General features: G+C 49.3%; 2 protein-coding genes across 3 annotated transcripts; one reads left to right on the top strand and one right to left on the bottom strand.

Annotated features, from left to right (window-relative positions):
• Window positions 1-51: 51 nt before the first annotated feature.
• HAGH (hydroxyacylglutathione hydrolase) lies at window positions 52-11,578 on the bottom strand. 2 transcript variants are annotated; one of them, XM_061349207.1, is made up of 9 exons: window positions 11,302-11,578; window positions 7,170-7,351; window positions 6,655-6,719; window positions 5,697-5,814; window positions 4,564-4,672; window positions 3,426-3,529; window positions 2,879-2,980; window positions 2,363-2,442; window positions 52-1,863 (listed from the first exon to the last, which is right to left on the bottom strand). In XM_061349207.1, the coding sequence occupies exons 1-9, from the start codon at window positions 11,576-11,578 to the stop codon at window positions 1,764-1,766; spliced, it is 1,137 nt and encodes a 378-aa protein (XP_061205191.1). In that variant the 3' UTR covers window positions 52-1,763. The 2 variants fall into 2 exon arrangements, with proteins under 2 accessions (XP_061205191.1, XP_061205190.1); XM_061349206.1 differs by having other exon boundaries at window positions 11,185-11,330.
• Window positions 11,579-11,607: 29 nt separating this feature from the next.
• On the top strand, window positions 11,608-12,440 carry FAHD1 (fumarylacetoacetate hydrolase domain containing 1). Its single transcript, XM_061349208.1, has one exon. It carries the CDS (start codon window positions 11,608-11,610, stop codon window positions 12,277-12,279), a length of 672 nt encoding a protein of 223 aa, XP_061205192.1. The 3' UTR covers window positions 12,280-12,440.
• Window positions 12,441-17,921: the final 5,481 nt, after the last annotated feature.

Here is a 17,921-nt window from a genome sequence, read left to right as displayed (position 1 = left end):
ATGAAACTGTATGATAAAAACCTCCCCTCCTGCAGCCCATCTCACCAGCGCTGGCTTTACAGTTGTCATTTATTTGCTGTCCATCAAACAGCCACCGGTACAACCACGCTCCGTTGTAGCAGCACAGCATTCAAGGTAGTGAAGATTCAGGTACCACTTTTCTGTCTGAACTACATCAAATTCACCTTTTTAAAGCAAATAAAGAAACGGTGCTACCCCAAACCCCACTCAGACACTGAGGAACAGCAGCCTGTGGTTACACCAGGGACCCCAAGTGACAATCCATTGTGGGGTTACTTACCAACATGCACTGGGGAGAGGGGGATAAAGCAGAACCAAAATCGTTTGATGTTTCTGTTAGGTTTAGGTGCAAAAGATTTGTCTGAAAACCTCTTGTACTTGAGCACATCTGCAGCAAGCAGAGAGCATGAGACAAGGAAGGAGATACCACTAGGAGGAAGATGCATTACAGACACAGATGCCAAGCCCACAAGGATGCTCCTCACCCTTTACTCACATCTCTTGTGTGTGAAGATGTCAAGCTGGAGGATGGGAAGTGCAGGACCCCCTCACTGCAAACTTGGATTAGTTTTCCCCCAAAGTTTATCCCATTCACCCACTCTGCCACACACTTGGAAAAGCCCTTTAAGCTCATCAAGCCCAACCGTTGCCCAGCTTTGCCAAGGCCACCACTAACCCATGGCACTGAGGGCCTTGTCTACATGGTTTGTAGAAACTTCCAGGGACAGTGACTCCACCACTGCCTGTTCCAATGCCTGAGCACCCTTTTGGTGATCAGCCCCCCAGCACATACAGCCCCAAAGGCAGACTCTCAGCACAACAGTTGCTCTCCCACTGGGAAACAGCAAACAGGCAGTAAAATACTCATTTGTCCCATTACTCACAGCAAGGCACAAAGCAGCTGCCCTGGCTCTCAGCAGCAAGGCATCAGTAGAGAAGTCCCATCAGCACATGGTCACTAGGTAAGTGGTTTCTTCTCAGGATTTAAGCAGGCAGACAAATCCCTTCTTCATTTGTGTGGTACTAATACAAGTAACGTACAGGTCACACTTGAAAGCAGTAAGCAGGTAACATGCAGACAGGCTTAAGAGTGGAGGGTTTAAGCAACAGTGCAACCTCTAAGCAGCTGCCTGGTAAAGTTACTGCAGCCCAGGGCAGGGAATGTCAGAGAGAAAATAGCTGGGCAGCCCCCAGGGGCCATGGTCAGAGCAAGATGTCACCAGCTGAGCCCCACACCAGCAGAGTAGGTCACCAAGAACTGGTTTTAGTGGAGTCAGAGGTGCCAGGCTTGGAGGCATTTTAGTAGCAGCATGACAGGCAAGTTCAACTCCTCAGCTGGCAATGTAGTTACTGCAGTTTGTCTGGTTTAGATGAAGACATCTCAGGGCACAGTCCCACTGTCATCTGTAGCACGCTCCTACAGTCAGAACAAGAGCTTCTTCCTAGACCTCAGGGTTCGACCCTTCCCCACCCCAGGCTCTGAGCCATGTATCAACACTTGGAAAATGATCTGCATGTGACATGTGTGACAGTTTGAGAGCCAGCAATAGAAGGATAAATATTCTTCATCATAATATAAATATGCTGTAGAACATCTCAACAAGGGCAAAGTGCTTCTTTTAACCTTAATTAAAACAAAATAAAAGCCTAAATATGACTCAACCACAACAAAAGGTTCAACTCCTAAGACATCTGAACAGTCTAAATTACACTTAAACTGACATTAGTGATCCAGGCAGTGCTCAGTCCTTCGGCACTCGGAAATTATCCTTCTCTTTCCTGATGGCCCCCATTGTTCGGATGGGGTCGGTCTCCCCAGCATGCTCCTGTACTGTCTTCTCCCTGCCAGAGGAAAACACCACATGCAAGAACTGCAAGATAAAATCTCAGCAATGAAGTCACTACTATCATGTTTCGCCTGCATCAAGGGGAAATGTTGCACTTAAAGATGAAAGACTTGGAGCTCTGGCACAGGCTTATCGGCTCCCTTGGTTTAAATGCTCAATGGCAAGAGGAAATTGGAAATGCTTTTGTGCCTTGGACAGCATCTGCTGCTGCCAAACTCTGCTTTATGAGGGAATGTAATTACACAATGAAACTTGTTCTGTCTCCTGAGTCAGGGACTTCAGCACTGGCAGAGATGCTCACCACAACCCTTCATGCTGCACTGCAGCAAGCTTTTGCCAGAACAGCGAGTGTATTTGAAGGAGCATCTTGAGGGCATCAGAGCAGGAATATGTAAAGCAGAAGAGCAATTCCCACTTACAGCTCTTTTTCTGCACACCTTCACTTCCCACATCCCCCTCCAAACACAAGGAGCATCCCCACACTTCCCCCATACCTCACTCGCATGAAGGGGTTGTATGTAAACTCTTCTGCAATGGTGGAGGGTATGGTTGGCTCACCACTGTCATACTTTGCCTGTAACAATGGAGAGATTTCTGCTTCATGAGGAAGGTTTTAGTGACCAAGAGATGTCCTGTGTATGAACCACGCAGGGTTAGTGCTGCACTGAACTACCTGAGCTGCTCCTCAGGCCAGGCCCTTCCCAGGGCAGCACACAGCCAACAAGCACTGAGGTGCACACAGAGACACTGGGGACACACACCCTCCCAGACAGACATGGACATCAGCCTGTAATTATACCAAGAAGCTTCCAGAGAGGGTCACATCTCCACCAGGAGCAAACTGTCTTCTCTGGGCCACAAACAAACGCTGTTCCCTCACACATCGCTCCCCTGGCCTCCCTCTCCTCAGCCTCTCTTTCTCCCCAGTGTTGTCTTCTCTCCTCCACCTCCTCAGAAAAGCTTTGTCTCCATGGAGGCATCAAGCCTAGGGAAAGGACGAATGAGATTACCTTGGCCCAAGCAAGCTTTTCCTGGATGGCAGCATTATTGGGTTCAACATGTCGAGCAAACTTGAGGTTGTTGATCGTGTATTCGTGACCGCAGTAAACTCTCTAGGAAAAGAAGGGAAGAGTGACACTGCGTACCTCTGAAGGCACAAAGCTGGAGTCACCAGGCACCACCATCAATGTGGCCAACCCTCAAGAACACACCCCACCCTCCACTGGAGACCCACACAGGAGAAATGCCAGGAGTTATCAGTCAGTACTATCTGCCAGTTCCACAGCAAGCCTGATGAAAGAGCCTGAGCGTCCCAGCTCATCAGCCTTGTTTTAATAAGCAGCCCCTACTCTGTCCCCACAAAGCACAAACATATGGGATAGGTATTTCCTTCCCCGAGCACTCCAGCTATTCAAGCATCAAAGACAGTTCCCTATGTAAGCATTCATTCCTTCAACTCTCTCTTTGAACAACAGTGCTATTAGGAAGACAGTTTCTTTGATGTCTGGAGTAGTTTGTGGCTGGTTTAATTTACTAGCACAAAAGGAGGATTCGTACCGTTTTGGGGTCCAAGGTGCCCAAGATCTCAATCAGGGCTCTGTACATCTCCTCTGGGGTTCCCTCGAAGAATTTCCCACATCCAGCCACAAACAGCGTGTCACCTGCAAGGGACGGTGACACTGTCAGGACCAGGCATGGCTCCACACACCGAAGTGTGAGCACGTGGACCAGAGGGCTCAGTCCTGCCACTGCTGTCCTTGTTGCAGCTCAGCAGAAGGCCTGGGGACAGCCAGGCTGTTCATGTGCTACATGAACCCATATGGCAAACACAACCTGTGGGAAACCCACAACCTCACCAAGCAAACCTGTGGGCTGTCTGCTGCCCCTTCCTGTCCCTCCTAGAGCGGGTAAGGAATAACGGTGATCTTTGCTATGAAGCTGAACAAAAGTGGTTGCTTCTGCATTTTCTCCTCAATGATCCCTAAAATCTTGCTTAAGCCATTACTTCTTCTATGCAGCAGTTGGTGCAAGCTCTGGAGAACACCCTTCAGGAGAGGGATGACATGACAGGGCACAGTCGCAGGGAAGGGGGGGACCCTACTCTCTAAAACAGGATGCAGAACCAGTTACAGGAAGTGAAGCACCAGCCCTCTCTTACTCCCCTATCTTCTTTCAGTTTTGTTACAGATATGAGTATAGATTTATGAAAAAACCAATAGGTTTTGGAATCAGCCACAGTTTGGTCTGAGTCTGTAAACCAACAGCTCTTTGTTTCAAAGAAGAGAATACTGATGTAGGACTCATCCAGGGCTCACTCTTGATGTTGCTTGCAGGGTGTCCAGCAGTGGTTTACAAACCCAGAGAGTTTTCACCAGTTTCAGCTACAAATACCACTTAGTAGCACTTGATAAGGAGGCAAGACTCCATATCTGGCAGTGTTAAAGGCCAGGCTGGATGGGGCTTGGAGCAACCTGCTCTAGTGGAAGGTGTCCCTACCCAAAGAAGGGGGTTGGAACTGGATGAGCTTTAAGGTCCCTTCCAACCTGAACCATCCTGTGATTCTAAGATGTGGATGTTAACCAACTGCACTGGCAGGAAGGGATGACTGCACGTCCAGAGTCAGAAGCACACAGGCAGAGGGGTAGCTCATCCTTTGCAACATAGACTGTGGCAATGCAACCTCCCAACTCCTCACCTGTAAAAACTGCAGGTGGCTCGGAGCTATTTGGCTTAGTCACATAATAACAGATGTGTCCAGAAGTGTGACACGGCGTACAGAGGCATTTCACATTAAGAGATCCCACCTGAGAAGAAGGCAGAAGACTAGAGCTTAAGCTACTGTTGGCTAGCATTTGTTTGGTTAGCAAAGAATTGCAACTATTACAATGGTCCAGTGGTCCTACAGGCAAATTCTCACATAGCTATGCTCCTGGGAGAGACCAGCAAGAAAGGTTTATGGCAGGGGCTTGGAAGGGAGCTGTTTCCTCCTAGCAGGTGTTGTGACAAAGGGAACTGCCAGAGTCTTTTATTTACATGCAGAGTGACCCAGCCTCTGGTTGGCAGCAACAGCAAACAGAGCCTGAGCAACACACAATCCTAAACAAAGTTAATCAAGTGTAAAAAGCTCCAAACAAAAATGAAGCTGAAGGGAAGAAGTGGATAACGCTCACAGAAAGGGAAGGATTAAACACATTCATGAGGCTAGGGGGATGTTCCTCCCACAGCCCTCATTTGCACACCTTCCCATGTACTTCTGTGCTCCCTTTTTTGCTCATCCCCCCTCCCCAGAGGTGCACCCCAAGACTAGCAGTGCCATTCATGCCAGCCTGCACATTTCACAGCAGTTTATGTCATCTGCCTGTAAGCAGATCAGCGAGGTTCCAACAAGGTCTGCTGCTCTAGCTCTGGAAAGCAATGCAGGCAGCTAGCACTGCTGGCCCACTTTCTCTCCCCCCTGCATTCCAGCCTCCCTTCAGAGAGGACCACTTATGCTTTTCTAGTGCCAGCTACACTTCAAGCAGAGCACAAGCCCTGTCCTGTCACACATCCGTTCTGCGCACCCCAGTTAAGGCAGCTGTCAAAGAGCTCAGGGACATCTACCATGCTCCAGGCAATGAGGTTTCCAGGCCATGCCAATGTCCTCATCAGTGATGTATCACCCACCAAAACAAGACTTAAAAGTATCAGCTACATCCAAGGGATATTAAAAGGTAAAAGAGCTGTGACCACAATATTAGCTGAAATTGGACCACTCCAGTGGTCCAGCTCTAAAGCTGTAACACACAGAGGAGATGCCTCCAACCAAGTCCTGCAGCTCACTCCCTTTACCTTGAGGGATGTAAGGTGAGACACTTTCTGGGTCAGGGCTCCGACTCTGCTGTCTCCCCCATAGACACGCAACCCTGTCTCCATCTTCACCAGCTTCTCATTTCCTCCAGCATGGTCCCTGGAAGGGCAGAACAATGGATTTGGGCAGGATGAAGACAAATTTATCGTAACTCATATTGCAATGGTAACCTCCAGGTGATCATCTCTGATCTACTATTCTCCCAGTATCTAACATTGTTCTCATATCAAGGAATATGTCACATCAACATGAGTGGGGACAGTTCCTCCAGTAATAAGGACACTGAGGGGTGGAACAACCCCCCACAAGTTCATACCTAGGTGGGAAACACTAGCCTTAGGGGCTCTCCAGAAACTAAGACTGGGATAAGCGGGATACGTGTAACTCAGGGCTCCACAAGACACCACGAAGCAGGCATAACAGCTCAGCATGTGCTCACAGTGCCGGTCCTGCCAGATCAAGGCTGGCTCTTCAGCCACAGAGGTGGCTCTACTATGACCCATGGGAGAGGTTGCTCAGATTCAACACTGTAAAACTGCTGAAGCAAAACATTCATCTTTACATCCCTGGCAGAGTTAATCTGCAACGTAGGTAATCCTCTCACCAGTGCTGTGAGTCGCACGCCTTGCAGGCATGCCCTAGCACCTCAGTGTGAGTAAGGTGCACTCCCCAGCTCTCTTCACACGCAGCTATTTCGCCTGAAAGAAGTCAGCATCTTAAAATTTAAAGGCACTGACACAGAGAGCTTGCATCTAGACAATATATTTGTCTAGCAAGCCAATTTGCGATAGCAAGCCCAAGGAAATACTTCCCTGCTCCGATCCTTCCACTCACACCTAAGCTCCTGCTTAGAGACCAGTCTGATCCAGAAAAGCAACAATTCTTGACTGCTGGTGCTTATACAGAGGGAAGAGGGATCCCACTACAGCAGATAGTTACCAGTGGTGATGGGTGGTCAGGACAGTGGTCAGCTTCACCCCATGCTTTTTGACAGCATCCAAAACCTGCAGGCACAGGGCAGAGCATGAGCATTACAACTCATGTGAAATGACTTGTCAGCATAACTGGTGCCTGGTGTAACCTGAACACAACTGCTCCAAGGTTTGCAAGAGCCCCAGCAACGCTCCAAGCTGTAATTACCCATCAGGACATAAGGTCTCTGATCCAGTCACGACTAAGCCCTCAGTAACATTTCCTCTTTCCTGCACTACATGAAACTGAGGGCAAAAACCAAAATCAGGTCAATAACCCCTGAATTCAGGGACAAGCTGTCTGAGTGAAGGAGCAGACGCCTGCAAAGCCATGTCACACGTGTGCATGGCCAGTATTTCTTGACTTTGCCCCAGGCCTGAGTCAGCATATGACTAATTCCCTCATGGATGTGGCAACCTGGAAGGATGTCCCAGACTTGCTGCAGTGAGCACCCTGCTCACAAGGGCAGCACACAGCACTACCTTCTGGGGCTGCACAGGATCCACTATTGCAGCCTCCTTCGTTTCCTCATCGATGAGGAGGTACATGTAGTTGTCTGTGAGGGCTGGGAGCAATTCCACCTTCATGTCGGCTTGTGTGATGGTCTTTGGCTTCCTCTGCTCGTGCTCTGTGTGCAGGAAGATAGCTCGCAGCTGCGCTGGACCTGGGGACCCCAAGACAGTCAAACCCCAGGTTAGTCCAGTGAGAGGAACAAGTGGGACAGAGCACAGCAGGTCCCTGCCTCAGCCCCAGAGAAGGAAGGGTATGGACAGCCCAACCTGCCTGCTTCAGAGGCCACCATGGGGCAAAGCCTTCGTCCCTGGCTGTGCCATCTTGTGCCCCACTCCACCAGAGGCTCTTGGTGCCCTGCATCTGCACCAAAGAGGGATGAAACACTCTGCTCCCAGAGATGTGCTCATGCAGGGAAAACACTGCACCTCAGGTAGAGAGAACGTTTCAAGGGGCAGGAAAGCAGAAGGGAGAGGGAGCAGCTGGACAAAGGTCAGCCCAGGACAGTGACTTTGCAAATAAAAGCACAAATGGCCTTGTTACAGCCAAAGGACCAAAAAAGGGGAACTACAGGAAGCCACACACTGCTACAAGAGCAACATCTGGCTTGTTACCTGGGAGCATCACATCCTGCACATGCATAGAGAAGATGGTCTCTCACATGGCAGGAAAGGCTCTTGCCTGGCCAGGTACCAGGCATGAACTGCAGGCAGGTTTCTTGCTCATAGGCCACCTTGATGCAACAGCAGTGCTTCCCTATTTGCTTTTGGTTAAATATTTAATCAGATCCAAGCAGCAAACCTAATTCCAGATGCAACCTGGACTCCACTGACATTCACAGACAAACAGGCCTTAAAGAAACCATGAAGCAACAAAGAGGACAAGGTCCTCCACTGCTGGGGCTCTGGTCCATACATACACACAGCGAAAGAGGTGTCAGTTTCTGCAAGCCACAGGTCAGTTGTCTTAACATTTCAAGGCTCTCACGCACCACCAAGTGTGACTGTGCTGCTCTGAACTGGGCTGGCTCAGCCCCTGCTCCATTCTGCATCACTGACTCTTCTCCCTGAGGCTCCAACTCTCCTTGCTTGGTCACCTCAACCAGTGCCAACGGGAGAGGTCACCACGCTCGTAATCAGCCTGCCCCATGCTCCCAAACCACGTCTGTGCTGCCCAGCCTTGATAAGAGCCTGCGTTGGGGAGAAGAGGCCCCAGACTGGCTACAGCCAAAACAGACACATCCCCCCCACAGCCCCACAGTGACAACAGGCTGCAAAACCAAGATCCAAGCTCTGACCGGGGCGTGCAGCTCCAAACCCAGCCCAGGGAGGCTGTAAGGCCCCTCTGGCCTGCCCAGAACTTTCTCCCTTTCTGCCTCCACCATCCCACTTGAATATGGTGGAAGGAAGGTGGGAGTAAAATTAAACACAGTGCTACAAGGAGAACTATAAGGCACAACAGTGTAAGCATGCACTGGGTACTTGACAGTGAAGGAATGCAGTACTGAGGAAAGCACCCCTACCTGCTGACAGTTCCTCTGGAGCAGAAGAGGCCTTTCAAAAAAAGAACAACAAAAAAACCCCTTACTATTCCTTGATAGGGAAAAATAATCAGTTTTGTCTTTTACTGCTGCCTAATGTGATGGCAGTTTGGATGGCAGTCACATTTGGATGCTGTCATCAGTCACAAGGGCTGTATATAATGCACATTTGTTTGTGTGCTAGACACCAACTAGAGGGGAAACATGGAGGGGGGGGGAAGAGAAGAAAACACTAATGTCAGTCAAAGGAATTACTCACCCACTTAAAACACGTTCTTCCTCTGAAGCATTTCTAACCTTGGCCCTAATTCCAAAGTCTCTTTGCATGTTTAATTCACCATTCTTGCCAAACAAACAAACAAGCAACACCGCAAAAAGAAGTGGCTTCCAAAATGTGACTTAGACAAAGAAATGAGAAAACACTCACAACGTATGAAACTCCTTCTGAATTCCCACCTGCACCTTTCCAGCCTGCCGGCTCAGTGAGCAGAGCAGAGCACAGCCTGAGCTGCTCGTGAGAGGGACATGTTCTCCAGCACCACTCTGCTCAAGGAAGCTCCCCAGGTGATACAAAACCCCTGCCCTGGCCCAGCACTAACGCACAGCATCTACAATCATATCATAGGCTCACAGAAGGGTTTGTGTTGGAAGGGACCTTAAAGCTGCTCCAGCTCCAACCCCTGCCATGGACAGGGACCCCTTCCACTGGAGCAGCTTGCTCCAAGCCCCTGTGTCCAACCTGGCCTTGAGCACTGCCAGGGATGGGGCAGTCACAGCTTCTCTGGGCACCCTGTGCCAGCGCCTCAGCACCCTCACAGGGAAGAGCTTCTGCCTAAGAACTCATCTCAGTCTCCCCTCTGGCAGGTTCAAGCCATTCCCCTTGGCCTGCCCCTACCTGTCCTTGTCCAAAGCTCTTCTCCAGGTTTCCTGTAGCCCCTTTAGGCACTGGAGCTGCTTTAAGGTCTCCCCTTAAGGAGCCTTCTCTTCTCTAGGCTGAAAAAGCCCAGCTCTCTCAGCCTGGCTCCAGAGCAGAGCTGCTCTGTAACCCATGGATCACTGCACTACGTGCAGGTCTGCTCTAAAATTAACACCTGATGATTTCATTTTTGCTTGGTTTTGTAACATGTCCCTCCCAGCTTCATGCCCGAAGCAGAGAGAGACAAGCAGAGCAGAGCACCAGCAGCCTTTGACTCACACTGGGCTGTCTGGGACAGCTCTGTCATGCAGCTTGAGTCACCAAGAGGGAAGGGTTTGCAGAGGGGAGATATTAATATTATCACACAGATGCATGCATGCTGGAGACTGAAGGCAGGCAGACAGCAGCACGGTGGAGAAAAGGAGGTTCCCTCAGAAAAGGGGAGGTTCCCTCAGAAAAGGGATGCTTCCCCTTTTCCACAGAATTTTGGTTTATTCGTTTTATTACAGAAAAGAGTGGAACAATCCTATTTCAGACACAGCTGTCGCTCAAAAATGACTGCCCACACATACCCAGATGCATGTCCCTGCATTGCCTCAGAGAAATAAACACTCCATTCCCTTTTCTATGCTCCACACGCAGGTATTTTTCACATACCCTGCAATTTTGTGGCTCCACACACCACCAAGTGAGTCAGTCCATGAACCACAAGCAACTCCCATTCTCACTCAACTTGCCAACCTGGCTGGCACATGCTCCCAGTGGCATGGCCAGGGCCACCCACTGTCACCAAAGCCTGCACGGGATGTGCAGCACCCACCCAGAACCCTGGGGGAGCTCGGGAGCTGCTAGTATTGGGTTTGACACACTTGCTCCCAAAACAGCATCAGGGTTTGCAAGTCCGGCAGTTAACTCCAATGGAGAATTCTTCTTCATTAAAGCCAGGTCTTAAAACCAGAGCAATACAATAGCAAGACTTCCCAGAGACACTGTGAAGCTAAAGCCCAGGCTCTAATTCAAGGCCACTGGCAGAATTCAGGCCCTAAATGTAAACGCAAAAGCTCAGGTTTGGTTTTGCTGTTTTGTTTACGTTGCCAATGCAATGTGCCACGCATCAAATCCAGCGTAAACACCAGCCTCATCCCGAGCCTTCCTCCCGTGCCAAAGACCTGCGCTTTGCCAGCCCAGGCTCCATAGGCGCCTCCCAGATGTGTTATCGATAGAAACCACCGGCAGAGGCCGGCTCCAGATGAGACGCCACTGACCTACTTGGGACTGTGAATCAGCTTAAAAGCTTGGGCGTACCCCCAAGCTGGAAAACGAGAACAGAAAATCCACTGTCACATCTCCGAGCTTGGCGGGGACCCGCTGCCAAACCCGGGGCCGGCCGCAGCCACCCAGCTCTCCGCACGGCCCCTCCGCCCCGGTACTGCCCAACCCCGGCCCCGCTGCAGAGCGACAGCTCCCCGCGCCCCACTGCCCGGCCCTGCGTCTCCTAACCGGGAGCATCGCCGCCGCCCGCCCCACGTACCGGCTCGGATCAGGGCCCCAGCTCCCAGGGCCGCTAGGGCGGTGCCGAGGCTCTGCCAGCCCCCGCCGAGCATGGTGCAACGCGTCCCGCCCGGTGCCCAGCCCCGGCCCCGGTTACCTTTGCTCTCCGCCCCGCGGCCGGCCCCGGGGAGGCGGGCAGCGGCGCCCGGGACAGCCCGGCACGGCCCCGGCCCCGGCCCCGGCTTGGCGTGCGGCAGGGGCGGTGCTGCGCTGCTCGGCCTCCTCCTGCGTCCCCGCTGCCGCTCGGCACGCCCGGCACGGGCGATTCGCTGACCCGGGTGAGGAGGCGGGGGACGAGCGGCAGCACCGGGCGGTCGCGGCGGGCAGGGAGCGGGGCGCAGGCGGCAGCGCGGCTCCCGGCCCGGCAAGGACATCCCAAGGGCGAAAAGCAGCCGGCGCGGCCATGGCTTCCTCCAAACCCTTGTCTCGGTTCTGGGAGTGGGGCAGGAACATCGTGTGTGTGGGGCGGAACTACGCGGAGCACGCCAAAGAGATGGGCAGCGCGCTGCCCCGCGAGCCCCTCTTCTTCTTCAAGCCCTCCACGGCCTATGTGCGCGAAGGGTCGCCCATCCTGCGGCCGTACTATTGCAGCAACCTGCACCATGAAGTGGAGCTGGGGGTGGTGATCGGGAAGAGAGCCCACGCCGTGCCCCAGGAGGCCGCAATGGAACACGTGGCTGGCTATGCCCTCTGCTTGGACATGACGGCCAGGGACACGCAGGAGGAATGCAAGAAGAAGGGTCTGCCCTGGACCTTGGCCAAGGGCTTCAGTTCATCGTGCCCAGTGAGCGACTTTGTGCCCAAGGAGAAGATCCCAGACCCTCACAAGCTGAAGATCTGGCTCAAGGTGAACGGGCAGCTAAGGCAGGAAGGGGACACCTCCTCCATGATCTTCTCCATCCCTTACCTGATCAGCTACATCAGTGAAATAGTCACCCTGGAAGAAGGAGACTTGATTCTGACCGGGTCTCCGAAAGGAGTTGGGTCTGTGCAGGCCAACGATGAGATAGAGGCTGGGATAAAAGATGTCCTGTCCATGCGGTTTAAGGTGGCACAGCAAACACGCAGGTCCTGAACGAGAGCATGGCTGAGATCCCATCTGCATAGAAAGAGGCTCTGTCAGGAACATCTGTTTAATGAGGAGGTGGAGAACATGTCCTCTGCATTAAACACCTGTACGGGCCAAACATCTAGTGGACTATCACACACCAAAGACACACAACGCATCAGCACAAAAGACATTCGACTGAATCAACCCAATTTCCATGGACTATCACACACCAAAGACACACAACGCATCAGCACAAAAGACATTCGACTGAATCAACCCAATTTCCACAAGGCTTTGCCCTCCTGACCATGCAAATGTGGAGCCCAACTCGGCTTGGGGCACATGGTTCATGTGTCAAATGTACCGTGGAACTGTCCAAGGAGACAGTGGGCTGGGGAGGGAGCTAGTCTGGACATCATTGTGTGCTCTTGTATTCTGCTACTGCTTTGATCCAGGTATTGCCTTAAAGTGAAAATAAACCCATTAAGTAGGTAACCATTAAGTAAGTAACTGATTAAGTGGTACCTTGGAACTGTCCATGGGGACACTGGGCTTGGGAGGGAGCTGGGCTGAACATCACTGTCTGCTCTTGTGTTCTGCTACTGCTCTGATCCAGCTACTGACTTAAAATAAAAATAAACCCATTAAGTAGGTACCCATTAAGTAACACATTAAGTGGTACGTTGGAACTGTCTATGGGGACAGTGGGCTGGGGAAGAAGCAGGGCTGGACATCACTGTGTGCTCTTCTGTTCTGCTACTGCTTTGATCCAGGTATTCCCTTAAAATGAAAATAAAGCCATAAGGTAGGTACCCATTAAGTAAGTAACTCAATAAGTGGTACCTTGGAACTGTCCATGGGGACAGTGGGCTGGTATGGAAGGTAGCGTGGCCGTCACTCTGTGTTCCTGTATACTCTAACTGTTTTGATCCAGGTATTTCCTTAAAATGAAAATAAACCCATTAACTAGATACCCATTAAGGAAGTAACACATTAAGTGGTACCTTGAAACTGTCTATGGGGACAGTGGGCTGGGGAGGAAGCTGGGCTGGACATCACTGTGTGCTCTTGTGTTCTGGTACTGCTTTGATCCAGCTATTCCCTTAAAATGAAAATAAAGCCATAAGGTAGGTAACCATTAAGTAAGTAACTCATTAACTGGTAACTTGGAACTGTCCATGGGGACAGTAAGCTGGGGAGGAAGCTGGGCTGGACATCACTGTGTGCTCTTGTATTCTGCTACTGCTTTGATCCAGGTATTGCCTAAAAATGAAAATAAACCCATTAAGTATGTACCCATTAAGCAAGTAACACATTAAGTGGTACCTTGGAACTGTCCATGGGGACACTGGCCTGGGGAGGGAGCAGGGCTGGAGATCGCTTTTTGCTCTTGTGTTCTGCTACTGCTTTGATCCACGTATTGCCTTAAACTGAAAATAAACCCATTAAGTAGGTAACCATTAAGTAAGTAACTGACTAAGTGGTACCTTGGAAGTATCCATGGGGACAGTGGGCTTGGGAGGGAGATGGGCTGGACATCACTGTGTGCTCTTGTGTTCTGCTACTGCTTTGATCCAGGTACTGCCTTAAAATGAAAATAAAACCATTAAGTAAGAACCCATTAAGTAAGTAACTCATTAAGTGGTACCTCGGAACTGTCCAATGGAACAGTGCTCTGGGGAGGATGCTGGGCTGGACATCACTGTGTGCTCTTGTGTTCTGCTACTGCTTTGATCCAGGGGCTGCCTTAAAATGAAAATAAACTCAGTAAGTGTGCACCCATTAAGTAAGTAACTCATTAAGTGGTACCTTGGAACTGTCCATGAAGACAGTGGGCTGGGGCGGGAGCTGGGATGGACATGATTGTGTGCTCCTCTGTTCTGCTACTGCTTTAATCCAGGTGCTGCCTTAAAATGAAAATAAAGCCATTAAGTAAGTACCCATTAAGTAAGTACCTCATTAAGTGGTACCTTGGAACTGTCAATTGGGACAGTTTGGTGGGGAGGAAACTGGTCTGGACATCACTGTGTGCTCTTGTGTTCTGCTACTGCTTTGATCCAGGTGCTGCCTTAAAATGAAAATAAACCCATTAAGTATGTACCCATTAAGCAAGTAACACATTAAGTGGTACCTTGGAACTGTCCATGGAGACATTGGCCTGAGGAGGAAGCTGGGATTGACATCACTGTGTGCTCTTGTGTTCTGCTACTGCTTTGAGCCAGGTATTGCCTTAAAGTGAAAATAAACTCATTAAGTATGTACCCATTAAGTAAGTAACTCATTAAGTGGTACCTTGGAACTGTCCATGGGGACAGTGGGCTGGGGAGGGAGCTGGGCTGGACATGATTGTGTGCTCTTGTACACTGCTACTGCTATAATCCAGGTTCTGCCTTAAAAAGAGAATAAAGCCATTAAGTAAGTACCCATTAAGTAAGTACCTCATTAAGTGGTACCTTGGAACTGTCCATTGGGACAGTGTGGTGGGGAGGAAGCTGGGCTGGACATCACTGTGTGCTCTTGTGTTCTGCTAGTGCTTTGATCCAGGTGCTGCCGTAAAATGAAAATAAAACCATTAAGTATGTACCCATTAAGTAAGTATCTGATTAAGTGGTACCTTGGAACTCTACATTGGTACAATGGGCTGGGATGGAAGCTACCCTGGACATCACTGTGTTCTCTTGTGTTCTGCTACTGCTTTGAGCCAGGTATTGCCTTAAAATGAAAATAAACCCATTAAGTATGTACCCATTAAGTAAGTAACTCATTAAGTGGTACCTTGGAACTGGCCATGGGGACAGTCGGCTGGTGAGGGAGTAAGGCTGGACATCACTTTTTGCTCTTCTGTTCGGCTACTGCTTTGTCCCAGGTATTGCCTTAAAATGAAAATAAACTCATTAAGTAAGTACCCATTAAGTAAGTAACTGATTAAGTGGTACCTTGGAACTGTCCATGGAGACAGTGGCCTGAGGAGTAAGCAGGGCTGGACATCACTGTGTTCTCTTCTGTTCTGCTACTGCTTTATTCCAGGTAATGCCTTAAAGTGAAAATAAACCCATTATGTAGGTAACCATTAAGTAAGTAACTCATTAAGTGGTACCTTGGAACTGTCCATGGAGACAGTGTGGTGGGGAGGAAGCTGGGCTGGACATCACTGTGTTCTCTTGAGTTCTGCTACTGCTTTGAGCCAGGTGCTGCCTTAAAATGAAAATAAAAACATTGTGTAAGTACCCATTAAGTAAGTAACTCATTCAGTGGTACCTTGGAACTGTCCATTGGGACAGTGGGCTGGGATAGAAGCTAGCCTGGACATCACCGTGTTCTCTTCTGTTCTGCTTCTGCTTTGAGCCAGGTATTGCCTTAAAATGAAAATAAACTGATTAAGTAAGTACCCATTAAGTAAGTAACTGATTAAGTGGTACGTTGGAACTGTCCATGGGGACAGTGGCCTCGGGATGATGCTGGTCTGGACATCACTGTGTTCTCTTGTGTTCTGCTACTGCTTTGATCCAGGTATTGCCTTAAAGTGAAAATAAACCCATTAAGTAGGCAACCATTAAGCAAGTAACTAATTAAATGGTACCTTGGAACTGTCCATGGGGACAGTGGCCTCGGGAGGATGCTGATCTGGACATCACTGTTTTCTCTTGTGTTCTGTTACTGCTTTAATCCAGGTCCTGCCTTAACGTGAAAATAAACCCATAAGATAGGTACCCATTAAGTAAGGAACTCATTAAATGGTACCTTGGAACTGTCCATGGGGACAGTGGTCTTGGGAGGGAGCTGGGCTCGACATCACGATGTGCTCTTGTGTTCTGCTACTGCTTTGATCCAGATATTGCCTTAAAGTGAAAATAAACCCATTAAGTAGGTAACCATTAAGTAAGTAACTGATTAAGTGGCATCTTGGAACTCTCCATGGGGACAGTGGGCTGGGGAGGAAGCTGCGCTGGACATCATTGTGTTCTCTTGTGTTCTGCTACTGCTTTGAGCCAGGTGCTGCCTTAAAATGAAAATATACCCATTAAGTATGTAACCATTAAGTACGTAAAATGTTAAGAGGTACCTTGGAACTGTGCATGGGGAAAATGGCCTTTGGAGGATGCTGGTCTGGACATCACTGTGTGCTCTTGTGTTCTGCTACTGCTTTGATCCAGGTATTGCCTTAAAGTGAAAATAAACCCATTAGGTAGGTACCCATTAAGCAAGTAACTCATTAAATGTTACCTTGGAACTGTCCATGGGGATAGTGGCCTCGGGAGGATGCTGGTCTGGACATCACTGTGTTCTCTTTTGTTCTGCTACTGCTTTGATCCAGGTACTGCCTTAAAATGAAAATAAAACCATTAAGTATGTACCCATTAAGTAAGTAACTGATTAAGTGGTACCTTGGAACTGTCCATTGGGACAGTGTGCTGGGATGGAAGATATCCTGGGCATCACTGTGTGCTCTTGTGTTCTGCTACTGCTTTGATCCAGGTATTGCCTTAAAATGAAAATAAACCCATTAAGTATGCACCCATTAAGCAAGTAACACATTAAGTGGTACCTTGGAACTGTCCATGGGGACAGTGGCCTGAGGAGGAAGCAGGGCTGGACATCACTGTGTGCTCTTGTGTTCTGCTACTGCTTTGATCCAGGTATTGCCTTAAAATGAAAATATACCCATTAAGTAGGTAACCATTAAGTAAGTAACATGTTAAGTGGTACCTTGGAACTGTCCATGGGGATAGTGGCCTCGGGAGGATGCTGGTCTGGACATCACTGTGTTCTCTTGTGTTCTGCTACTGCTTTGAGCCAGGTATTGCCTTAAAGTGAAAATAAACCCAATAGGTAGGAACCCATTAAGTAAGTAAGTCATTAAATGGTACCTTGGAACTGTCCATGGGGACTGTGGGCTGCGGAGGGAGCAGGGCTGGAGATTGCTTTTTGCTCTTGTGTTCTGATACTGCTTTGATCCAGGTATTGCCTTAAAGTGAAAATTAACCCATTAAGTAGGTAACCATTAAGTAAGTACCTCGTTAAGTGGTACCTTGCAACAGTCCATTGGGATAGTGTGGTGGGGAGGAAGCTGCTCTGGACATCACTGTGTGCTCTTGTGTTGTGCTACTGCTTTGAGCCAGGTATTGCCTTAAAATGAAAATATACCCATTAAGTAAGTAACCATTAAGTAAGTATCTGATTAAGTGGTACCTTGGAACTGTCCATTGGGACAGTGGGCTGGGATGGAAGCTATCCTGGACATCACTGTGTGCTCTTGTGTTCTGCTACTGCTTTGAGCCAGGTGCTGCCTTAAAATGAAAATATACCCATTAAGTATGTAACCATTAAGTACGTAAAATGTTAAGAGGTACCTTGGAACTGTGCATGGGGAAAATGGCCTTTGGAGGATGCTGGTCTGGACATCACTGTGTTCTCTTGTGTTCTGCTACTGCTTTGATCCAGGTATTGCCTTAAAGTGAAAATAAACCCATTAAGTATGTACCCATTAAGTAAGTAACACATTAAGTGGTACCTTGGATCTGTCCGTGGGGACAGTCGGCTGGTGAGGGAGTAGGGCTGGACATCACTTTTGGCTCTTGTGTTCTGCTACTGCTTTGTGCCAGGTATTGCCTTAAAATGAAAATAAACTCATTAAGTAAGTACCCATTAAGTAAGTAACTGATTAA

This window comes from Neopsephotus bourkii, unplaced genomic scaffold, assembly GCF_033783945.1.
Source record: "Neopsephotus bourkii isolate Nb327-2 ecotype Australia unplaced genomic scaffold, CSIRO-AGI_Nbou_v1 NB_384, whole genome shotgun sequence".
Lineage (NCBI taxonomy): Eukaryota > Metazoa > Chordata > Aves > Psittaciformes > Psittacidae > Neopsephotus > Neopsephotus bourkii.
The sequence above is the reverse complement of the archived record's forward strand: the minus strand, read 5'-3'. Positions and strand labels throughout refer to the sequence as shown.

What these genes read in the sequence shown, in the direction of transcription:
- HAGH (XM_061349207.1), bottom strand. Translation starts at nt 11,578, where the DNA reads ATGTCCTTGCCGGGCCGGGAGCCGCGCTGCCGCCTGCGCCCCGCTCCC. An exon ending in CCGCGGGGCGGAGAGCAAAG is followed by an intron (nt 7,352 to 11,301) that starts GTAACCGGGGCC and finishes TGGGGTCCCCAG; the next exon opens with GTCCAGCGCAGCTGCGAGCT. An exon ending in AAAAGCTTGCTTGGGCCAAG is followed by an intron (nt 2,443 to 2,878) that starts GTAATCTCATTC and finishes CCATTGTTACAG; the next exon opens with GCAAAGTATGACAGTGGTGA.
- FAHD1 (XM_061349208.1), top strand. Translation starts at nt 11,608, where the DNA reads ATGGCTTCCTCCAAACCCTTGTCTCGGTTCTGGGAGTGGGGCAGGAAC.